This window comes from Lipophrys pholis (genome assembly GCF_963383615.2).
Source record: "Lipophrys pholis genome assembly, chromosome: 14".
NCBI classification, from domain to species: domain Eukaryota; kingdom Metazoa; phylum Chordata; class Actinopteri; order Blenniiformes; family Blenniidae; genus Lipophrys; species Lipophrys pholis.
In genome coordinates, this window is record NC_137633.1 from 21,511,400 (window position 1) to 21,536,932 (window position 25,533).

The 25,533-nt window shown below is 43.0% G+C and overlaps 1 protein-coding gene across 1 annotated transcript in view; it reads left to right on the forward strand.

Annotated features, from left to right (window-relative positions):
- The window catches only part of ttll5 (tubulin tyrosine ligase-like family, member 5), a gene marked incomplete at its 5' end in the record, with an annotated part of 70,994 nt that overhangs the window by 36,484 nt on the left and 8,977 nt on the right, over positions 1–25,533 (forward strand). Inside the window, 13 exons of the mRNA XM_080480055.1 lie at positions 37–128; positions 1,565–1,627; positions 3,121–3,269; positions 3,548–3,803; positions 4,941–5,058; positions 5,472–5,618; positions 5,754–5,845; positions 7,486–7,634; positions 7,889–8,467; positions 8,554–8,741; positions 10,809–10,936; positions 18,491–18,683; positions 22,625–22,833. Of these exons, the coding sequence (XP_080336181.1) occupies positions 37–128; positions 1,565–1,627; positions 3,121–3,269; positions 3,548–3,803; positions 4,941–5,058; positions 5,472–5,618; positions 5,754–5,845; positions 7,486–7,634; positions 7,889–8,467; positions 8,554–8,741; positions 10,809–10,936; positions 18,491–18,683; positions 22,625–22,833 (2,363 nt within the window). The remainder of the gene's footprint in view (positions 1–36; positions 129–1,564; positions 1,628–3,120; positions 3,270–3,547; positions 3,804–4,940; positions 5,059–5,471; positions 5,619–5,753; positions 5,846–7,485; positions 7,635–7,888; positions 8,468–8,553; positions 8,742–10,808; positions 10,937–18,490; positions 18,684–22,624; positions 22,834–25,533) is intronic.

A 25,533-nucleotide genomic window follows, 5' to 3' on the forward strand; every position in this document is an offset into this window, starting at 1 on the left:
AAGAAATGTGTGTTTTGCTTTCTTTCACCTCGGCAGATCAAAGTGCTGAGGAGGATAAAGGAGGAGTACGAGAGACGGGGAGGCTTCATCAGGATTTTCCCCACCTCGGATACATGGGAGCTTTACGGGTAATCCGAGCCAAGAAACATCTCACACATGACTTGTAGTCTGCAAGGGGCGTACGTAATGTTTCTTATTGCAGAGATCATACAGATCCCCAGATAAGTGAGACATTTAGCATAAATTAATGTCTTAAACAAGACCGTACTCCTCCTCTGGATTGTAATAAGTCAACCACAAAATCAGGCATATCCAGGGTGTGCTTTGCTGGGGCGCTGCTCCACGTGGCTGCTCTTCTGCTAAATTATTTTAACTGTGGGGGGATAACATATAACTGCCCTTCATGGTGATTAAAGCCTCGTAACCAGCAGACTTGACAGCACATGAATGTTTTTTGAAAGAGTTCTGAGGCTGCTAAACTTTATCTATGGTAGTAAAACTCACAGTACACAACACATTGTCTCATGTTAAGTACCATAATCATTTCTGGGTGAATGCTGGACTTCCTGTATGTATACACACACACAGCTGTTTGGATCAATACAGAAGAAATGGATGATTTTGATCATTATGAGGGTCTCAAAAACTTTCAATCAGTTACATTAATCAGAAATATGTCTGCTGAGTTCATACAAAGTCTGTAATTAAAGAGAAGTTAATCGGCATGCATAATAATTTTCACCTTCAAATACATTTATCAACACTATAATCACTGTAATAAAAGATTAAAATGTTGTTGTTTTTTTACTATAGCTTGTTTCCAATTTATAATGAATAATAATACATTTTATTTATCAGTGCCTTTCAGGATGCCCAAGGTTAAAATACTGTTAAATGAAATAAAAAAAACACATGTTAACAATATTAAGACACTGAGGGATTAGCAGTAGACATTGTTAACATGAATATGCTTGTTTAAAAATATATGTTTTATGGGGAGTTTTAAAAGAGTCCAGGGCTTAAATGTTTGGGCTGATGGGTGGGAGTGAGCTCCAGAGGAGGGGGCTGAGCAGCTGTTTTAATTATGTTTATTGTCTGCATTACAAACACATGATATTTACATCTAAAGTGCAAGTTTTAAATATATAAACATAAATTTTAGATTATTGACCTTCTAATCAGACCCCCTCTGATTTTGTTTCAAGCTGAACTCGAGGTGTTGCTGCAGTTTCTGAGCTCAATTCAACTTCCACTGCATTTATTTTGAAACGCTGCTGAGAAACTTTTTCCAGAGAAGAAATCCTTATTTTTTTTGTGCCGACAGTTTATATTCCTATATGAAGATCCATGGGATTTTTTTATTTTATTTTTTTTGAACGGCAGAGATTTTTGGGTGTTTTTAAAAGTAAATTATTCAGCGGTCTGTGAAATTATTGGTATATTTAATAGTTCTCCAGTAGCTATATCACAGAGGCTTAATTCTTACACATTAGCCACAAGTAGGAAGGTTGAAGCTCACTGCCTTTATGATTATTGTAATTTGCTTATTATCTTCTTCTCTCAGTGGATATCTGGAGTCCAAGACATCAATGAACTCCATGTTGGCAAACAGGCTTTTCCATGGAAGGTAAGCATTTCCATTGTGGTCGGGAGGGGGAATAAATCTCTCCATCAGTTTGTGGGAGCGGTTGGATTCTAACGTGGCGTTTGTTTGGTCTTTCGACTGGATAGGTGAGAGGAGCGGCAGGAAAGATGAAGCAACTTTTCCAGGACGCGTTCAATGTCTATGTGGCACTCTGGTGCAGATTCTAGGGCAGGAGGAGAGATAGTCATGGATAATCTGTGCCTTTTTATGGGACCACATTGAAGTTTTTGTACTGCAACACACATTTAAGGACATCTGAATCTACATAGGCTTTCAGGTCTGAAGCACAGCACTGTACCGACCAGATATTTGGGTCACAGCTCAGCTTTTTATGTTCATAAGGTAAACAGATGAGGGGAAACTGTTGGTTTTGGAAGGTTTCGGCTGCTGTTTTTGTTTTCCGTTGGCGCTCTCTGTTTTTTACACCATTACCATCTGTCACATCAACAGCAAGGCAAAATCAACAAGCCTCTCACCTCCTTTTGAAATACATAGAAATACACCAATGAACTAAACAAAAATGTAATCGCTATACCATGTTGTTATTTTCAACTGGAACTAAACTCCTTATAACTTTTCACCCTCTATATGTATGACTTCCTCTTTAATGTATAGCTCTATCTTTACTCCACACCAGGGGTGTTAAACTCATTTTAGTTCATATTCAGCCCAATTTCATCTTGAGTGGACTGGACAAGTAAAACTGTGCCATAATACCTTTTAAATTTCAACTTTAAAGTTTTTCTTTGTTGTGGTGCAGAGTATAGGAGATGAAAATGTCTATATGTTCACAAAACCAAACAATTACTATTGGAAATGACTGTAATCTCAAAAGGAAGCCAATTTTAATGAAACCTTCTGGTGCAAAATACAGTGAAATGTCCAGAAAACTTCTCCTATCGCTGTTGCATTATGGGTGTTTTTACAAGCTCACCCTGACAGCATGGATTTGAGGCTAGTTTGATGGCCACGAGGTAGTTAGCTTTCATGGCAGCATCACCGATATCTCAGGTCTCAGGTCTCAGGGTTGTAGTGTCCAAAATGCTTAAGCAATTTGATAGAAAATCAATGTTACCTTTGAAATTTTATACAATTTGCATCGTGGTTTGTTGGGGCGGTTTGGAGCCTCTTGTGACCTGATTTCGGCCCACGGGCCTTATGTTTGACACCCCTGCTCTATGCTATTTCTATATAGTTTAGACTCCACTTGCAGTTTTTTCATTACTGATTACTGATGTCGATTAACCATTCAAATGCCAACGTCCTTTTCTTACAGGAAATTGCAGATTGAATCTACAAGATATAACTTTGAGTTAAATGTCAACACAGTTTAAGTCATGAATTATGGTCTTAACATTATCCAAAAGTTGACCTCAGTTAAAGTTAAAATCGCCAAGTTGCTTTGCAGTTGTTGATGACACACACATAAATCTTGACTATTGTTGCTATAACGGTTGCGTTGCTCCGTCTCTCAGGAATGTGAACGGGAATGTGCAGCTGCAGGTGGACTCGGTCCACGGCTGTCATGTTGTCCAGTACGAGAGGAAGCTGCTGTCCCTGGATGTGCGAAAGAGGAGACAGCGCCACCTGACTCATCGCTCGTCTGCAGGAAAAAAAAAAGCGGGTAGGCCTGACGTGTTCTGCCTCAGGTCAGACCACTGCTTCTTTTCTAAAGCTGAGACGAGTATAGTTAGGTTTGGACGCCATTGCACACTAATGCACTTTTGGATCCAATAAATAACTCCCCTGTGTCACGGTAAGGTTGGCCAAATATGACTCTGAATGAGTTCATTTCATTGCAGCAACAATAAAAGGCCTATTTTGAGTGCATGCGTGTATTTCATCCGCAATGCCAGTGATGCAACTGACGTTTGTCTTTCCCTGTACTGCTGCATACCTCAGGGAAGCAATCCAAGGCCTCCCCGACCGAGAATGGCAGTCAGGAGGGAGAGGAGTGCGCTCAGGAGGAAAAAGAGGAGGTGAAACGACTTCTGGAGCCAGTCTTTCACAAGGCTTTGGTAGCAGAGCAAAGAAAACAAGTGGCCACACCACTGGAGCGCTGCCACAGCCAGGATCTGTCCAGCTCAGAGGCAGCCGCGCACAATTCCAGGCCCCGAGTCAACCTGCTCAACATCCTTCAGCAGGGCTGGGACCTCAGGTCAGACGGTGTTTTGGGCTGCTGCTCATATTGGCTACTGCGTGTCCCTTACATTCCCATTCCTCCCTTTTTAATGTGCACTATTGGACAACGGAGAAGAAGAAATTCAGAGTTTTATCTTGATCCTCGTCTTTTGAGCACATGGAAGATCTGCCTTTAATATAATATCTATATAGTCTGCTTCTGCTTGAGGGCAAAAACTTTTTTTTTAAGGCATAAAGCAAAGTTTTCAAAGTGTGGAGGTCAAACTGAGAACCTAAGCTACAACTATATTTCAGCTCCGAGCCCCACAACTCCCACTTTCTAATGTCTTCCACATTATAAGATAATAATTGTTAACAGCTGTTGGATCCATAGGCAAAACTGTTCTCCCACGGGTTATTTGCTTTTAATTTCAAATATCTGGTGAGTTTTTATTAATTTTGAATTGCTGCGCAAAAGGTCCACTTCAGAGCCTGCATTTTTAATACTTACTAATAATAGTAGCAGTGATATTTAGGTCAAGCACAAGTGAAAAGTATAGTCTGTTGCATGTTTGTCTGTTCACAAACCAAAGAGTAAGTGTGTACTGTGAAACCAATACAGAAAGTTGTTTAGTTGTACCTAACAGGGTGTGTGAACTGTGCTTATGTGCAGCGAAGACTGCAGCCTCCTGTCAATTCAAATTGTATGTCTGAAATTATCATTTGAGGAGGAATTACAATGACATGTCTGAGTTTGTCGAAATACCTCAGCGCTTGCCAGATCTGTGCACGAACCTGGGAAATTATAGTACAGCATATCATTGTTTGTATTTGACAGCTTTTTCCAAAACATTTTCTTTCTTTCTTTTTTTTAACTGGGAAGTTCTGACAGTCCTCTCTTCAAGTTCACTGAGGTCACAAAAGCAATTTATCATTTGCTGCTGATGGAGGACAAGATACACTGTGTTTCAACAGCTTTTGGCTGAAACTCATACATACCTGTTTTTGTTTTCCCTTTTTCCTGGATGACGCGTTTCTAGATCAAATGATTCCAACTACGTGTTTTTTAAAAAAAAATTTCTGTAACAGATTCAAACTGAAAAGAGCTTTAGTTTCAACAGTTTTGCATTGCAGTTTTTGATTGTTTTCCTCTCTTTCTGCCTCTTGTCTCCAGTAAAGTGCAGGCCCGGATTGCTTTTTCCTCTTACCTGCAGCGAGTCCAGCAAAGGCTTTTAGCAGAGAGCCGAGACAATACTGACCCAGCATGGCCAGACAAGGACAATGACCAAATGGTACAATTACTTCTATTTCTAAATGTCCATTTCCTGATAAATAGACAGCATTGTAGGAACGTGAAGCGTTATTTCCTTTGTATGTATGCATGCCAGATTTCCCTTATTATTATTCTGTTACTCATCCTTACCCTGGCTGTAGCTGAGCTGTGTACGAGGCATCTGTGGCTCCATTTAAGGAAAACATGGAGTCCGTAGTGAGTCTGATTGGAAAGGCTGCATTGTAGTGTCATACATCATCATGATCATCATCCCAAACCTCAGATGTTTGGGGAACATCAGTGTGAGCTCAGGCCAATCTCTACAATATCAGATGTTATAAAAGGGAGGTAACCCCTGAAAGAGAAAGCATCAGCACAATGACTCATTGATTCAGTAAAAAGATTTCCTCTGTTTCTGCTCGATCTGCACAGGAGCTGGTGATTCGCTTCCTGAGACGAGCAGCGAGTAACCTTCAGCAAGACATTAAGATCGTCTTGCCCAGCCGCCAGTTGCCCCTGCAGGACCGCAGGCGCATCCTGTCCCACCAGTTAGGAGAGTTCATTCACTGCTACAACAAGGTACCTGCCTCCCAGGCTTTGACCTCATCACACAATTACAACCGTATCAGGTTGTAGAAACACATGAGGCCCTGTGCTATTGGTTTTCACACAACTTAACAACGCCTGTCTTCGTGTTCTTTCTTCTCCTCGAAGGAAACTGAGCTGATGATGAAGAAACAGGAGAGTAGCAAGGAGGAGCATTGTGTCAACCCCAGAGTTTTTCAAGAGTACATCACAGCAGCAAGGTGAGTGAATCAGCAGTAGCACTTCTACATTTGCAGGGTTTGCGGTTTCCCCATGTGAGTCGCTCACGTGTGGTTTAGATTTTGAACATGTTAAAAAGTTTATATAACTGCACAGTCTCGAATCCATCTTGAACTGTTCTCACATTAGAAAATATGAGAAACGAGCCTGCAGCATGTCAGTCTGGTTTTCATCCAGGTTGGGGTCTTCATCCAGCAGCACTCGTGCTTAATTTATGAGCTCAGTGCAACTTGACGTCTGATGACAAAATGATTGTTGCAGTGAAAGTGCCAACAATTTGGGATTTCATCAAGCAAACAATGCCAATCTGTCTGACTATGATTTCTTTTCTAACTGAAGCTTATAACAAATCGTAAAATAAATAAATAACAGAAATCTAAAGCTGGAATGTCTGAAAAGACTTATATATTCCCAACCCCCCTTTAAATTTGGTTAACTTAAATAATTTGCAATTTCTTACATATATTATCAGATTATTCACATATGACAGTAAATATATACAGATTTCCTTATAACAGCTCTTACTCTTCTCGGTATCTGAGAAGGGTTTGTATTTTGTCAGGTTAGGGTAGCCTGCTGGGCTGTGGCTTGGGTGACAGGTATGGTGGGGGATTTGGCTCCAATGCTGGGGCTGTTCCTGCAGGTTGGGGTCTGGGTGGAGACCCGTTTGGGTTCCTCTCATGTCCAGCTTGGGCCCATGTGTCTCGGTCCTGGGGCTTTCTGCATTTTTAGCCTGCTGACACCTTGATTTTCGTCCGGGCCAATCCACACTTGTACGGCCTCTTCAGCACACTTTGCTTCTCTTTAATGGACAGACATATTCAGGATGCATCAGAATAAGAAATACTTTATTAATCCCTTGGGGGAATTATTGTAGCATAGCTCCACACAGAATGAATAGGATACAAATTGAGGGAAGGTTATCAATATTGCAGAATAAATAAGTAATATTAAATTAAATATCAATGGATACAGGGTTAAGCTCAGTGGTGACTGGCGTGGGATAGCAGAGTGAGATTCACTGACATTACCTGTATTTTGTATATTTTTTGACATGTCTTGAAGAAATTAATGACAAATATAACATATTCACACTCATAGGGGCACATAACGATAATAAACATGACAGTGAAAACCAGGTGTGGTATATCTTTAGGGTCTGAAGTGCTGCTGTAGTCTGGATCGCCCACTTCCTTCTTCAGCGTCTCACCTGCCTCCAGTTTTAATGCACAATACACACACATGTATATGTGGGAGTGCAAACCAGGACAGGTTTGGTGAGTCCTGATGGTAGAATGGGTCGTGGTCTGACACGGGGCTTTGGCCCTCTTCCAAGCTTCCACTAGCGTCCCCTGCTCCTTCTCCTCTAATGCACTTGCAATCACACTTATCCATGAGGTTTGGAAACGGTTTTCTTGTCAGTAACTGATGAAACTTATTAGGGTTCAGCTGTGAGGCTTCTCTTGGGGAGAATTCTTTTTTTTTATTATTCTTTTTTTTCATTATTGTGTCATTCAGTAGGCGCTTCAAGTGTTTGGCTCTCCTATATGTTCCTGAATATGATCTCAATCTGCTATATACATTCATCTCATTGATTTCTTTTTCTTTTTCTTTCTGACAGTGAAAACGATTTGGAGGAAGTGCTGACATTCTATACACAGAAAAATAAGTCAGCCACCGTATTCCTGGGAACAAAAGTCAGAAATATAAAACAACAGGTTCCTGAAGTTAATTTGTCTGGAGATTCAGACAGCTGTGAGAATAGCAAATGTGAGTTTCTTTTACATATTTAATGTATGTCTCTTCACTGTTTAATTGTTTTGTCATTCAAACACAGTCTACGGGAATTGTTCAGATTTTTAATCCCCCCTCATATTGAGGAAAACGATTGAGTCATCTGTCTTGAGGAAAAGATCAGCTTCAAACAATTAGAAGTGTGTGTGTGTGAAAATACATGTGTGTCAGAGCTGAGGAATGGCTCGCTGATGATAAAGCAGCTCTGGCTTCTGTACTCCCTCACACAGCTCTGCATGTGTCCAATGAGGATTACAGCGCTTCAGAGTCCTCGCTCTCGACAGGGAAGGTCGGCAGCGAGCGAGACGTGAAGGCCACTGACAGTCAGCCTTCAGTGTCTGTGTTGTCAGAAGAGCAGCAGGCTGATGGGAGGACTGGTAAAACCCCGCCAGGTGTCCAGTCAGCCCAGCACTGCTCCAGCTTCCCTTTGACTTTAGATTGCACGCACTTTCATTCGCAGCACTGCCCTCCCGCTCACTTGTCGCTGCCTCTTCATTGCCCTCCTCCGCCGCCGCCGTGTCAACCCCCTCAGCCCCCGACTTATATGCAGTCCTTGGCAAAGTCCCACTTCTGCCACTCTGAGAGTCTGTGTGACCCTCCAGCATACACCCCCGCCCCTGTGATCACTCAACCGCCGAGAGCGACGTCCACCGGCTCCAACGCCATGACGACAGCGCAGTCGACCCAGGTGCTCAGAAGGCTGCATTCCTTCACCTCCACCATATCCAGCTCTGGAACCTCTTCTTCAGCCCCAAGTGCCCGACAGATCTACAGCCAGAAGCTCTCTAGACCCACATCTGCTGGTCAAGGTAATATCGACGCTCCGCATACTGAGGTTTTGATTCGAATCAGCTGTCTTGTTCTCAGTTTTTCTCCTTTGGATTTTTTTTCTCAGCAATCAAGAAGGGCAGTTCCAGTAAGCTGAAGTCAAACTCAGTTGGTGCTTTCAAGGAGTTAAACACTCTGTCTGCTCAGGCTCAGTCCAACCAGCAGGCCTTCATCTCAGCGCTGCAGAAACTGGCCGACAAGCAGGTTGCACGCCACTGTGCCAGCTCCAGTCACATCAACCTTCTCACACATCACGTAAGTTTACATCTGCTCCGCTGCAATATTAGCTCCCTGATTAAACAGCTTGAACAACTTTAAATTTAAACAACGTTGACGCGTTGAGTTATGAAAACTGAGCCATGTCGGGTTTCACATGAGAGAGCGGAGAATCGGGCCGCCGTGCCTCTCACTGTGAGGTCTGATGCGACTCTTTGTTGATGAGTAAACCTGGCTCAGACCCCATACTGATCACCGGCATCTCGCTGCTCAGTCATCCAGCCGACCTGTTGGAGCCGGAGGGTCTGCCGCTCCGCACCACGCACCTTCCTCCGTCAGTCTGTGGGCTCAGGCTGGTGCGGGGGCGGAAGGCTCTGGAAGTGGAAACTGAAGCTGGCTGGCCTAAACAGTGGTGAGCCGCATCAAGCCTCGGCTCCGTGTGAGGTCTCATTATCAGATGCACCATGGGGGAGGGATTTCTGTTGATACTTAACAAGCAGCCACTTTTTCTTTTTTTTTCTTTTTTTTGTGGTAATTGATGCTTATAAATGGTGGAATGTGGCAAATTGGCACCGAGCAGGGGAGTGGCAGTTTCATTGGCCCCATCACCACCTTCTCCTATATTCTCCTATATTCCCTGAAGGATGGGCCTTCAGCCTGGGGAGCCTCTTGAGCTCCTCTACCCTCTTCCTCCACCTACTCTTCCTCCTCCAACATGTCCTCCTCAGATTCGCTGGATTTTCTCTCTCAGGAGTTTTTTGTGATGGCACCAGACCACACACACTGTTGTTTTTATGGTTTCCCTTCAACTGCACATTATTCTGTCTATTTGAAAGTTGTTTGCTGTATTTCCTGTGGGAAGTTAATCCTGGACAAGGCAGCAAGTTCTCCGAGTGAAATAGTCCAGTGTTTAGCACTTAAAGGCTCAGGGTACATTTAGGTTTCTTTTTTTTTTAGGGAACAGATTTGAAGTCATTAAATCATTCACTGGACTAAATGGAGGACTTTGTAAACATGAACAACACCCTGTTGCACAGTTGACCTCTAAGGTGTGCTAAATTGCTTGCTCTCACGCGATGCCACACACACAGAGCACAAATGGCAGTTGAATAAAGCCTGGCATGGTCACCATCAATAACGTGGACATACTCCTTGCGCTCTGATGCTTTATACAGTACTGACTGTCTCCAACGTGCGTGCCTGTGTTTTCATGAAAGAGATTCTAGTGACTTCAGACCAGGGAATCCGGTAATGTATTAATGTCTTTAGACTATAATCCATCAATTCTAATAAGTAATGTGAAGCTGTAGCTGGACATGTTGTGCAATGTTTGAAAGGTGTACAACTTTCCCACTGCACACTTAATACCCAGGAGGAAATAAAGTAAATAACAGACTGCAGCACTGTGATTTATTCCTCAGTTAGATTTCAGTGGACGGCACAGAGCCATGCAGAGGTACACATACTGCAGAAGTGCTGATGTGGTTATAAACACATTTGGCCCCGCGAGTCATGATAACCGATTCTGCTGAGGATGGAAGGAAGGGAGGGGACCGCCAGGGTTCAGCGGAGACGAGCTGTGCCATGTGCCGTGTGTACATTTCACACAGCCTCCTCACACATGACACGTAGGGAGTAACCCAACGTTACACCAATTCATCACATCCTATTCATCAAATCCATTTCCTTAGACGTATGGTATGAAGTTATTATAGTAGCAGAATAACTTGTGCTTGCGTGTGGAAAGTTGTGCGTGTGTGTGTGTGTGTGTGTCTATTTCAATTTATGTGTGTAATAATATTTGTGTCTGCAAGGAGGATTTTTCAGTGTACACAAATTGGATTATGCACGCACAGATTTTCCAAAGCACTTACAAACTCGTGTGCACAAATCTAAGTAAACACTAACAAATCTTATTACAGATGCACTCGGACGCAAATATCAGTAGACATGCACAAACCCAGAATCCACACACACAATTCTCCACAAATCATATATGGTGAAGTGATAGAGATGCTTAAAGTATGTTTAACAATGGCTTCTTAGCACTGTGATAGATCCAGTACAGTTAATTGGTTGTTTCTTTGTGTTTTTCTGTGTCAACAGTTGACCAACCTGAACCTGGCCAACAGGATGCTGGGGAGAGAAAGTTTCACACTGAACCCCAAAGCTGCTACAAGCCAAAGGCCAGTGAGAGCCATTCGCTCTGGGGCAGAGCTGCCATGCAGCAGTAGGTACGTTCAAGGGAATGCAACACACACAAGGCTAAACTCCTCTTTTCTTTACATCAATCATTCATTGCCTAGTGAAGTTGAAATAGATTATTTATTACAACACTCACATCAGAGGCAGCCAATGTGGTGCTCTCCAGCATCTGGGAGCCCACAGGGACCTTGTGAGTAGCCCTCGGGGTTTGTTCTGAAAAGAGTGGTTGGTACAAATAGCATGTTTTGAAAATGTGACTCATTGGCTTCCTGAAAAGAAAAAAGAAAAATCACATAAATCTGAAACATCGAACATAGGGCACAGGGGCCAAAGCCAGCCAGCTCAAGGGTCGAGGCCTGCAAGATGATATTAAGTCTGAGGATTATAGAGGAAGCATTTTCTATTGTCGAAGACAAGATTTGAAGTTACACTTTTTGCATAAATGTAATAAAAGTAGTAAACACTCAAGGTTATCATGTTCTCAATTCACGGTTTCAACTCAATGAGATCAATACTTTAGTTTGACACCCTGACCAAGTGTTATTCTGCAAATGAGCTCTTTTATTAAAAACTAACAAGAAAAACATTTTCAAACTAATCAGAGAACATTTAACTGACTTTCAAAAGTTTGACCCAAAATGGTAAGGTAAAACCTGTCTGAGGCCGTGTTTACGCCACAACATATTCAAGTGAAAATGCAGAACTCCTGTGGCGTTTTGGGTGTTTTTGGTGCTTCTAGTCACTGAAAATGCAACGTTTTTGAAAAAGGCTCCCAAGGTGGAACTTTTCAAAAAATGCTCCAGTTCTGTTTCTGTGGAATCGGGTGAAAACGACACTTTGGAAACACTTTGACTGAGTGCTGAGTAGACTGGTCAAAAGCTGCAACTGGGCATGCACACTGCAAACGCAAAACATTTCCAAAACGAAAACACAAAACTAATTTTTCACTTTCGCCTTTCCACTTGAAACCCTGCGTAAACAGGGCCTGGGTCTCCTCACGTGAGTGAATAATGTTGGTTCTAATCGATGAGCCATACAGCTCTTATTACGCAGTAAGCACACAAGTCTCCCTCAGTCTCAAAAAGCTGGACGACCTCTTGACTAAGTTGTACTTTTCATGACCACTGTGCTCATGTTTGTTCTTTATGTTTCATCTCTGTGTTGCGGAGAGAGAAGTATTAGACTCAGTTTGGTTCATTGTCAAGCTCAACATCATGTCCACCCTGTGATGGATGTCTGCTGATGTATTCGAACTGTTAAAATATTAGACTTGAGTTTTTTCCTTCTTGAGATTGATTGTGTAAAAACCTCAGAGGAGCTGTTTAGGTACCAAGTCTGATTTACTCCGGCCAAATTGCAGTCCTGAGGGCTTTTTGTGTAATTAATTATATACAATTCTTTACTTTAGATGCCTAAATTGTGGTCGTCTATTTGGTCACACTCAATAGAAGCTTAAGGCTTTTTTAATGGCCTCTGATGATTTTTCTGATCTGAGATTGTTGGTCTTTGGAAAAGGATTTCAGAGCGCCAACATCCCTCTGGGCAGGCCGGCTCAGCTATGTGCCTGGAAATGGGCATTTTGTTCCCCCTTTTTAATTGTGCTTTGTGGAACCGAGCAGAAGTCAAATTGGCCGCGGAGTGCCGGCGCTGTTTGAAGCACGCTGGCAGCCTGAAACATTGTGTTGGAGGCGGCGGGACAATGTCAACACCCACAGAGTCTGTCTGCTCCCGTCTCTCACTCCTGCACCCATTGAAATTCCTCCCTCCTCAGCCCATACCTCACCCCTGTCACACTGCCCTGAGAAGAGGAGGAAGGAAGCCGGACAGATAACAATCACACGGTCCTGGTGTTTACTATGAGCCTGCAGGCCGTGGGAGGTACAACGCTCCGAGCCGCGAGCATCAGCGGCCTCCTCGCCTCGCTCCCTGCCGCTGATGTGTGAGCGGCAGCGTCTCAGACGGCTTGGCCCCGAACTTGGACTCTATTTTTCCAGTCCAGTCCTTCCTTATGTATCGAGCTGTCATGGAATTCCAGGAATGTCTGGCCTTTTCCTTTTTTAAAATGTTTTTATTTCCACAAACCAAGAAGAGACTTTTAATAGAACTTATTAGTGTTTAGGGCAGCATCTTTGAACTGGTATATATGATCTAGTGGAGATTGAATTCATATTTTGAATGACGATTCCCTTTTTTCACTAAAACAAACGCTAATGATAAAGATACAACATCATCTGGAAATGACACAGTCAAATCTCTGACAAAGATGTTAAAATGGACTAAAATCTCACATTCATAGTTTATTTACGGAATAGGCTTCAGCCTCCCTCGACGATCGAAAGCACATCATTGAGTGTGATTGGACTCGAATACAATTTGTTATTGATGAAAAAGTAAAAGTGAGTCATTATATTTATTGGGTGTATGTTTGAATATACTGTGAGTGACGTGTCTTTTAGTTCACGCATGTTTTTTCTCCCCATTTTTAAATTTTTGAAAATGATTCCAAAGCAAAGGAGTCAAACACTATAAATCTATCTTAAGAAATACTACAAAAACATCTATATCAATATTAGGCTCATTTAATTTTCCTTTATTGGAGTATTTACTTCAATTTCATTGGTTCATGCAAAAGAACACACAAAAAGATGCACAAATTAACAAATATGTCAAATCACCTGCCTGGTTAAGGGTTAATGTTTTAGCATTTTACTCAAATCGCATCACGATTCAGTCGAGTTTCTTTCTTTTAAAAAAGTACAAAGCTTCTTTTATTGTTCCATTTGTTACTAGCTTGCCATAGTACTCCCAGCCCCCGGTTTGGCCTGATTGCAGTGAAATTTATTTTAATACAACATTAGAATAAATTGTCTTCATTTCATCCCGACTCTGTTTCTTAAAACACAGAATTTCCTGAATTCCCCTCCCCCTCTCCCCCCTCAACGCTTGCTCTGCCGGTTTGTGCCAAACATACTGAAACCGTTAAGCTCACTGGCTCTTTAAGCAACCACAGGGGTGAGGTACGATGGGTTTCAAAGAGGAGCAGGACTCTTTGAAGTGCTGCTGCCAGGATCTACCAGGTATGCTGCATCAGCACTTTGAGAGCGCCTGCCTCAGTTCGGCGTGCTGACAATCAGACGGCTCTGAAACACGCAGCACATCTTCGTACACCCTCAGTGAACTCTGGATTCGCTTCCGATCTTAGACTTTATGATCATTTCCATTAATATACCTGTAAATGTATGTGAGCTCAAGAACTTTTGACTGTATTTGGTTGCTTTTGTCAAAGTGTCAGAGATCCGTTTCACCTTTATTATTCACTTATATGCGAGCTGAGTCAGTGTTTTTAATGCCGTGGCGTTTCTTGTGGATTTGCATCAGTTCTGTGGACTCTCATCATGTTCTGAACTGCTGTGTTTTCACCCCACGGCCAAGAACCTGCCTCCATATTTTCTTCCCCTTGAAATGAACAAATGGCTCTAAAACGATCCTCTCAGCAGTGTTATGTTCACTCCAGCTGAACTGAGAAATACCACAACCCTGCTTATACCGGGTATTTTTAGTTCTGTTCAATACTTTGTGAGATTGATGTTTTACTTGGTCGAACTTAGTGAGGACGCGCCATTCCAGAGGATTTTATGACAGCCCATTTGCTGAACCAACAACCCGACTAATCAGAAAACCTCTGGTGAGAATTTAAAAATCCTTTGACGGAGCGAGGGGGACAAAAGTCCCACAAAACTGGCCTCATGTACTTTCTCCCTTTGAATTTCTCAAGAAGAGAACTTTTCATTCACGCTGATTGGAGCCAGATGTGGTAATAGGAAGGAGAACCTTAAAGGTAAGAACCAGGGACATTTCAGTCAAAAGATTTTTGGCATTCAGCTGATGCAGACAGCTGCAGTCTGGTACTGCATGTTATTATGTATACCAGCAAATTCGAGGTCTCGGAACTCAGAGCTTTGAAGAAAGGGCGTGAATGCCAGCCCAGAGGATCCTGTCCGTCCTTTAACGTGACACTGCAAAGTATAACAATCACAAAGAAAACATTTAATCAAAAGTCCCCGTTGTTTCTACTTTATTCACTCGAGTTGAGAGATCAGTGATGCTGCAGTGACAGACCTCATTGCTACCAAAGCAGCATTAGTATTTAAGGAATACTAATAAATGTGAGTTTGAGCAGCGATCTGAGGAGTAAAAAGGCTTTTTGCCATCAAGATTATTCAAATGAAGTAATTTGTCATCTGTTGCTGTTTTTTGGACACACACAAATAAAAGAGGAAATAAAAACTACAAATGAAGGACATGTTTTTTGAAGATTTTACTGTGTATTCCAGCATTCACAGTATATTTTTTATTTTCTTGAAATTCTCTATATTTGATTTCTCATACACATCATATACGGCCATTGTCATTCAAGGACATAAGGAGACATGGTTGTAAGAGGTTCAGATGTTGTCCAATGCTTTGCAATTTGTTTTAAGGACAAATTGTGTTTTCAACGGACATATGAAAATCACAGAAATAATACAAGCTGCAAATGGAGAATGTGTTTTGTGATAATTTCACTGTTTTACGGCATTCATAGTATTATCTTATCCATAAAAAAATCATACTCTAAGGATGGATTTATCAAAACATGCACACTGGAGGATGCTGAAATTGTGCACTAGCATGAGTTTTAAAAGAAACACAATAAGTAGTGTCTTAGATTGTATTTATTTGTGTGAAACTTCCTCACATTAGAACAGAATTATCTTGGAATAAGTGTGTTGTGTTGAACGGCTTCGAGCAAGTAGATGTGAGACCGACTGAACTGGTTCCTCACTATGAAAAGCCTGAAGAGACTGGGAGCCTTCAGATTCCTCTGTGTGCTCCACTCAGCACATCCACAATATCTGGATTTTAGGAACAGTCTCCTCGGTGTCATGTCATTGGACTCGAACACAGTAAACAAACATGGACTAATGTCTGGAAATACCCCGACACTCTCGAGGCGGATGATGTTTACACTGACCAGGCCCGGCGTTCAGATCCTCGGACATGATGTCATCTGAAACGCTCCACTTTCCCACATACTAAATGCTGAGCTAGATTGATGCCGCACATGTGCTCCACTTGCACCGCCGTGTTGTTCTACACTCGGTTATATCAGCATATTAAAGGATGGCGAGCACAGCGGGGAGTAAGCCGACACCCAGGAGCGGAACGGCGGCGTGGAGGGAAGTCCCAGATATGTTCTGTGATGAGAAACTCAGCTGTGAAACCGGTCCTCTCTCTCATTTCATATTTTCTTTTCTCCTTGCTTGCAGTGTTGGATGAAACTGCTTCCTCTTGTTTTTAAGCTGCATGTTAATATGTAGTACAGTTTAATTTTTTTTTGTTGTTTTTTTGCAGGATGTCGTGTTAACGAGTCCTGCCTATGAGACGCCATGTGTTCCTGACCCGAGATAGTTGGTTTTCACGTGCTAATAAAATGGTAGCACCGGAGGTCCCCCTGGTCCAGCACACAAACTGCTGCCAAGCTAAAGGAAATCGCAGTAAACAAAGAACAAGTTCTTGTTTTGTCTCCCGGCGTAGTAGAATCTGAGGCCTTGCGAGGTTCACAGACAAGCCTTTGTTTCCACCGGTTGAAAAAATTGAATTGGCACGTGGTCGCCCCAGTTGTTTTTGCAATATATCTGCTATTCTGTGAACTGAGAAATGCATGGGTGGATAGCTTGTTCACATGAGCTTCAGATCCCTTGTGTCTTTGTTTGGCCACACAGGACCGGATTCTTTTTTTCACTTGAGCGACGCAAGATTATTATCCCACAGTGTGCATTGTTGTTCAGGATTAATTGAATTCTAATTTTAGAGCTTATCATACTTTGTTTCTAAAAATATTGCCGCTATTGTGATTTTTAAGTCTGCAGTGTTTTCTTTAACTGCATACCAATGGACAAATGTTATTGCTCGTAATGAGAGGAATTTCCAAGAAGTTTTTTGTCATTAAGACCCCCAGGGATCCCGTTTCTTCAGCCATACATGCATCTCTCTCCTTCTGTTTTATTATCCCTCGCAGCTCCCAGTAGTGCTCTCGAAGGCATTATTTTTGGCTGAGGTGGAATATGTACAGCAGCACACCAGACTCCACATCGACTCAATTTGAGCGTGTCTAAAAGGGAGACTGGTCACCTCATTGCATTAGCAGGAGCCAAAAAGGAGGAGAAAGAAGAAAAAAAAAAAGAAAGAGTCTGAAACAGGCTTAGTTCTAATGACAGATAATCCGGTTACAAACTCGTGGAGCTCGTCAAAAAGTTTGCCTTCCAGGTTGTGGCTTTGTGATGCAAATGAAACGTGACGGTCTGGGAGCACCGAGGCAGCGAGCAAAGGTTTTCAGTTCATCCTCTCCTTGCCACGGGCCTGCCCTCTGCTTTGACTCAGTTTGATTTGAGGCTTCTGTGGCCCTGCAGCCCCGCGGTGGAGCTGCTGTGAGCTGTTTCCAACATTTTACTCCTGACCAGCGGTGCTGCATCTTCACAGGCACTGGGTGGTGGTGGTGATGGTGGTGGTGGTGGGGGGGTTAATTAGCGACTGTCACATGTCTGAAGTAGATGCCCAATTGATCAGCGGATTGCAAGGTGTGGTGTATGATTTAGCATCTTCTCCACATACCTGGTTCAATTCTGGGCCTTTGTGGGTGCAGTGAGCATGTACTCGTAATGCATTCATGGGTTTTTGCAGTTCCTCCAGTGATGAACTACGGTGGCACAGAAGGGTCAACGCAACTGCAAAAGCAACAATGCAACTGCAAAAGTGACAGTGTAACATCAAAAAGCCACAACATAAATCCAACGGCCACAATTATTCACAATCATTGATCAGCAGCATTTCATGTAATTAAAACAGTCCATCAGAAAGATTGTCCCCCGCAAACAAAGCCTGTTCTTCCAACTGCTGCGCAAATCCGTTGTGAATTTTTGCTGTTGTGTTTCATTTTATGTATAAGGAGGAGTTATTGAGTCTTGTGGCCACACGAAAGGAGGGATCTCCTGTAGCGCTCTATGTGGCACTTTGGTGATATAATTATGATGTTATTGTTCTTATTTAGTGTGTTTCATTATCGCTGCATCAATCTACTTTTTAGCTCTGCGTAAACATAGACATAAACATATCTCGTTTATCTGTTGCTATTCAAATGTATTTTTTCACTGGTGTAGTTTCACGTTTAAGCTTTACATTTGGATCCTCTTGAAGCCACTGGATAAATAATGTGTGTGCTTGTCTGGTAAATAAAGTTTTCATCCAAATTAGTGTTGGTTTGAACCAATTTCAGTTCACATTGTGCAACATGTGCGATACTTTCTGGACAGGTTGCTCATGTATCTCAGGGCGGGCACACAATCACCCCGATGCACACCCACACATACAACAACCTGAAGTCACCACTTTTCCACTCTGGTGGTATGTGGACGTCTTTAACTTCAAAGCAGCACAAACCACATGATTGAAGAGAGAGAGAGGGATTTAATGTTTTTGAGAGTTTGAATTCGCTCACATTTTTCACTCACATCTCCTCAATCTCTGCTCTCTCTACTCTGCAGGCCACCGAATGAGGAGGAGGGTCTGTGGGACGGGCCGATGCAGAATGCCTACACCCTGGTGACGGGGACGCAGCCCAGGCAGCGCTACCAGCCGTCTCCAGGAAGCTACCAGCTTCAGTTTGCCATCCAGCAGCTGCAACAGCAGAGACTGAAATCTCATCAGTGCTCGGATCAGAGCCACAGCAAACAGCAGGTACATGTGAGGGACTCTGATTAGTTCTCTTTTATTATTTCATGATAAAACTCCTCCTCAAAGGCACATTTTCCACCGTTGCTGTCTGCCGAACACACAGTGGTATGAAGGATAAAGTACATCTGGAAAGTTTCAGACATGTGGCCCATCTATGTCCTTTCCTCTGATTTTCCTGCTTAGTACAGCCCAGACTCTTCCCAGGCTGCAGCAGCATCCTTTCACTCCTGCGGTTTGTAGTTGTTTCTGTTCTTATATCGTTCAATCATATAGGGTATTTTTGTTGAAATCAACTAAGGTGAAAATTCAAACACATAAGAAAACATGTTTCTTCTGTTTAGGTTTGATATCGTATTTTAAATCGGCACCACATGGATGAAAACTAAGCCCGGGCTATGAGAACTATCAAGTTAAACTCAGGAAAACCCTCATATTTGTGTCTGCACAGAATATTCCCTTACCTAACGTCAGCACTGACCTGAGTCCCGGGTGCAGAGTGCGGCCACATCAAGGGGAAAACTTTACTGTTAGCATTCGTACAACTATTCTGAGCATCTCTATCCAAACTAACTTGACAAAAAGACTAAATGGTGGGCACAACTTTGTCAACAAAGGCCCATTCCTGTAGAGCCAATCATTACTCCTCACCCCATGATTACATTGTTTGGCTTACTGACTCGGCTCCGCTTATATTGGGAGATGAGTAATGGAGGAATTCTGCCTATGAGGGCACGAGAAGAGCCCTGGCACAGGGCCACACACACACACACACACACACACACACACACACACACACTGGTCTGTGGGAGAAAACTGGATTGCCCAGGGAAAACCCGGGGAGAACATGCAGACTCCTCTCAGAAACACTCAGCAGCCTTTCCCAGACTTTACCCAGCGTCGGCCTCTCCTGGAGGCGACAGTTCTAACCGTCACTCCAATGTGTGGCTCCAAGTCCCACAGTTCACATAAGATCTGAGTTCCCTTTCTTTTCCTATTACAGCAAAAATAAAAAATATGATTTTCTCAGCAGTACTAATGTAGCGACAAAAAGCCTTTTAGTCATGGCAGAGTGGCCGTGACGGATGTGATTTGACTGTTTTTCATGGGGAGATTATAAAGGTAGAAAGGTCCCAGCCATTTTGCGCAGCATGATTTTAATGTTTACAGAAAAAAAAGATAGGAGCTCTGACTCTCTGTACGGTTGCTTTAAAAGGGGAACTCACCAGAAGGAGTGTATTTATTCATTTTCCAGGGGATTTGTGCAGTCAATCTACAAATGGAGAGAAACCGAGACACGTGTGTGCCATGGGACGGCGCAGGGTTGAATGATTGGATGCGCCCACTTTTTCCGATCTGTCCTGAGTTGCTTTAACGTCATTGTTTTTTCATCTTTTTGCCTTAATTAATGCAATTGAAGTGATATTTCTCCTGGCTTGGTCTAGAAACCTTACGCAAGGCACTTTATGAAAGCAATCCCGATTCCGTGATTCAGTGCAGTGTATTTCTCTTATTTGAGGTGTTCTCCATTATAATCAAGGCGAATAGAAACAGGATTATCTCTTATAATCTGAAGTGTAGTATCAAGGACTGAATGGCCACAGACTGTTAAGACATCCATTCGTTTACTTTCATAATCTGAGGTCAGAGAAAGGCTGTCACCATCAAGTCACACTCAAACTGATAATTCTGTTCTTCTGTCCTGGCAATAAATGGCATTCTGTATTTCTCTCTGGCGCCGGTCTGTTATGATTAGACGGGTCCGATTGGTCCTTTTGGAAGAAGTATTGAGTTTGAACAAACTAAAGACATGAAATCCAGTATTTTCTCGAATGTGAGCACCGTTTTGCATATATTCATGAGTGTATCCTCCTGTGGAAGAAAAGGAGACAGGGGTCTGTTCCGGCACTGTGATCCACAATTCAGTTACTGGGTGCAGACTGCACGGCTCCTCCACAGGCTTGGCCCGGCGCCACCTGGCAGTCAAAGAAAGGTGCCCTTCCTGGCCCCGCTCAAGCTGAAATGAGGCCATAGGCCTTGCAACCTGGAAACTCAGATTCTCATTTATCAACACAGAAATTACATCAGATATTCCCTGTCACCCTGCTGCACCGTGGAGCTGGAAAACCATTAGCCTGCGAGATAGCCGTATAAAGCTGCAGAGAAAATAGCGTTGACATGAGTTGTGGAAGGAATGCGTGCAGGCATTCTGCGCTGCTGCAAGGACGCAGAGAAATGTGGCCCTAAAATATGATGTCAGAAAGACAACAGTGTTTTCTGCCTTCTCAAGCCTTTGAAGAGTGCCTCCCTGTACAAACAAATAAATAATGTGAAGAATTTGCTTTTCAGTGAAGCCAGCTGCGAAATAAAAGAAATGCTGGTCTTGTTTTGATACTTGATGCCATTTCATTATATTCTGCTCTAACTCATGTCACACACTTTAATATTTCACCTTAAGGACCAGAGGCCACGTGATTTTTCCATGACTAACCCTTTCCAAAAAGTATTCACACCTCCTTAGGCTTCTTTTATCTTAAACTGCACACATGTAAGTTCTTACACACGACTGACTCATACATGCATTCAAGTAAAAGCCATTAGGATATGTGTTGTTTGATTTTTTTAAATGCCCTAGCAACAGCAAAGCCCTAACATTTATATTTTGGTTGTTGGTTCATGGTCATGGACGAGGCTTTGGAAGTTTGTGGTTCTATAAATATTCCATTCATTCATATTTTATACTTGCTTTATCCATCTCGGATTGACTCTGGGCTGAAACCAACCTCAGGATACCGTGGGCATATAACAGGGCACATCCTGGACTCATCACAAAGAAACACACAACCACACAAACACAACCTAGACACACCAATTCACCTAATATGCATGTTTGTTAACCACGACCTCATTGTTAAATCTGGCAATTAACCCACTGCATTATTACTGTCATATGATACTGATATATTTACTGTATTTTAACAGGATGCATCAGATTAAATCTCAAATTGAATCAAACTAAAATGTATTCACTGTTTATGTTGGAAAGATCCATATGACAAAACTAACAAAATAAGTAAAAATGGTTATTTAATGGAAAGCCTGAGGAGATAATAGTGTTTCAAGTCCTGATTTAAAAGAGTGTGTCAGCAGGAAGTTTGTTCCACTCACGAGGAGTGTCGGAACTACAAACTGCTCCACCTTGAAGCCCCACTATGAAGCCTCCAAAGCGCCGAGGTCCTCCTCCTGAGGACCTCGGCGCTTTGGAGGCTTCATATTCTACAAGCAATTCTGAGACGTATATTGACCTGAGATCATTCAAAGCTTTACAGAGCAGATCAAAGATTTTTACTTTAAAATACATCACGTTTTATACTTGTAGGTGCTCCATGAAGCTGGAGATAACTGTACTTGTTACGTGAGGTGGACTTCCTGTGCTCGTAAACAATGATGAATGTCAACATATGATGTTTCACTGATAACTGACAGGACCAGGCTATAGCTAATGAAGTTATCTGCTGAAGTTAGATACTGGTTGTAGAGGTTAGACAAGCACACTTCAGATCGGAAGTTCGCAGGTTCGATTCCCACAGCGGACATGTCACCACTGTGGGTTTCTGAGCAAGATCCTTGACCCCCATCAGTTCCCTGGTGCCGTAATGTGGCCGCCTACCAATTTTATGAATGCTAAAAAAAGGAGTTTCCCCAAGGGGATTAATAAAGTATGATTAGTTAGAAGGCAGCTGTGCACAGAAGTTGACTCCAATTCAGCCTTGGTTTGTTTGAGTGCAAACAAGCCTCAACTCAACTTTAACTTCATGAAACCCTCCTCTGGTTTGGTGAGTTCCAGAAACTAACGTGATCAAAGTGCAGAAAATGTCCTATTTGTTCTTGTGTTTTCATATTCCCCAAAGCAAACACTTGTCTTTTATTTTTTTTTTGTCTTCTAGGCTCCGTTTCCACACCAGCCCAGTGCTCCACATGCCCAGGGTCCCACAAAGTCATCCAGCTACCCCCCATCCAGCTTTCATGTTTGGCCCACACACAACCATGGCAACAGCCACATCCGGACCTGTGGGAGCCCCGTCCTCACTCCCAAGCCGCCCGCCGGGTCCAGAGAGGGACCGACTAGAAAAACAGCATCAAAGCGCCTCATCAAGTAAGATCAACGCCTCGGCTGAATGAGTGTATTTACTCTAAAATCAGGTATGGCCGTAAGAAATAAATAGTGCATTGAGTGCAGCGGGGTGTCATTCATCGGCCCCCGCTTGGGAAATGAGATCGGGTTCATGGGATGGCGAGTTCAAGAGAACAAGGCTACTGCTAATGAGAGTTCGAACATGTGTGAAGTTGAGGGCGTACAGTCTTTTGGCCGCGGGTTGTATCTGCGTGCTCGGTAAACAGCCCCATCACAGGCCTGATTTCTGCCTGAACCGTAAACAGAACGTGGTTCAGTGGAAGGGCCCGGGCTCCGAGCGCTGTTTAAATCCTGTTTGGTTTGGAGATAAGCTGAAGAGCACAGAAGGAAAAATAAAAAGGAAAGGAGTGAGACTGAGCCGAACTGCCAGCTATTTCCCTCACTTATTTTATGACTCTAATACTGCGACATCTGGCCAGATTACACAACAACAGCTCAACCTTTGTGATCGGGGGCCGATTGTTTGTTTGAAGAACGCTGAAGGGCTTTTCACACTTGTTTAATGTGTAAGAGGAAAGACTTCAACCGGAGTGGAACGCAGAGGGTTTTCATAGTGTCTCAGTTGAACTCTCACAGTGACTGAATTATCCAAAAATCTCACACTACATATCGACGTGACTCAATTCATTCACTGCGAACCTCTCGGGTCCGCTGACGCTGCGCTGCTGACGTGTTACTCATCCGCTGGACTGGACAAACTGTACCTGGCAAACAAAGAGTTAAAGAGGGCAGGGGTGCAGCGCCTGGGCTGCATAGAATAGGTTAGGGCAGCCGGGTAGGTGCCGTGTTTGCTCCTGTGTGTGTGTGTGTGTGTGTGTGTGTGTGTGTGTGTGTGTGTGTGTGTGTGTGTGTGTGTGTGTGTGTGTCTTCCTGGCAGTTGCTGTGTTTACCCTCTGCATGTGGAATTCCAGAGCCCCCTCACACTCTCCTCTGTCCTGCATTTTTGTGGTCGACCAGTGTGACAGGGGAGAGTGTGGGAAAAACGGAAGCTTCAGGAACAAAAAAATGCGCTGATGGAAACAATGAAAAGAAAGAATAAAGAAAGGAGGAGGAGGGGAGAAAAGAATGACAGAGAAAAGTAAACTCTGTCCAGGAGAGAGGAGATGATTGTTTGCAGAGAATTGGTGGGATAATAGGTTGCTTCCCTTTATTTCCAGGGCTCGTTTTAGGGGCAACTCAATCCCCCTCCGACTGAGGCACATCTGAAATGCATCCCGGTGTCGGCCGGAGCCCCTCCGACGTATAATAGAGTCACTGTGCTGGGTGTGAGTTCAAGGTCCTCCAGATCCGGCGTTCAGACTCACCCTTCAGCTGTGGGACTGTTTGATACCAACACAGAATCAAATCTCCCAAAACACATCCGATGAATGTTTTCAGAAATCTCCACATCCACGTGAAGTGGCGTTTTTGATTCACACAACAAGAGTGAAGCTTATTTTATTAACTCTGCAACCTGTGACTGGATTGATGATGTTCTTCAGGCACTATGGGTTTGGATAGTCTTTTTTATTTGCCCTAAGTGTGACCAGTTAGTTGATCAGCTTCCAAATGTGTTTGTACACAATATTAAGTTTATAACACGTTTTCAAAATAACAAATCACTGCTGGTATCACTGTTTGTTTTCAGGATGTAATGAGTGAAGAAACCATCTCTGGTGTCTTCACTCAGTGATCAGTGTTCACTGTTTTTATCCTTATGTAAAGGAATCAATGTTTTTAAAACTGATATTTGAATAAAAAACACATTTTAGAACTAAATGTAATTCAAGTGAAATTTCATGATGAACCTAAAGTGCACTCTAACCTTTCCAGGTGACCTTAAGGTGACCTTCTCTAAACGTTTGAATCCTCACGTCCAAGTTGCTGTTCTAACAAGGAACTTCACAGAAACATTCACAACATGAATGGTTCAATAAATATCCTGGTTCAATTGTAACTGGTACTTAAACAGTCCTCCTCATCGTGCCGTTCACATGTTGGACATCATGAGACAGAGACCACAGCCAATCAATAACTGATCAACCGTTCCTCGACATTGAAGCTTCAAACAGGAAGTTCTCAGACGGAGTGTCCACTGAGCTCAGAGTCATCAGCAGGTTGAACAGAGACACAGAACGATTGGAAGAGTCACAGAAAGACAGAAGTGGACTTTGTCCTTTATTAATGTCCCACTCCGACGACCGCTTCATGATGAACAGTGGAACTTGATGATGAATCAACTCAACTCCAGGCACATAATAGGAGGCGAGAGGCGACAAGCATCACGTCAGGAATGATTTTGGAGGCGTTGCAATGTGGGCAGGTGTGTCTAGTCAATCCAGGACTGCCCTACAGTTTGTGAAAGGTATAGTGACGAGTGACAAGCCTCAGCAGACAATAAATCCACTTGTAAACAACAGGAGACGTCGTTGTCAAGCTGGGATTGACGCTCAAGGTCACATGACACGTTACTGAGACGGTGACTTTCTGTTGTGGTTTAAACTCCACTGCTGTTGGCTTTTGTTCCAATAAAGTGTTTGAGATGAGGCATTCATCGTTGATGCCTCTACTTAAATGTCCTACTTTCATGATGTAAAACCCAGTTTATACAGGATCTTACTAAATCAGTCCCTCTGCCTGGTTTCACCTTGAAACAAACAGCTGATGTTGAGGCCGAATCTG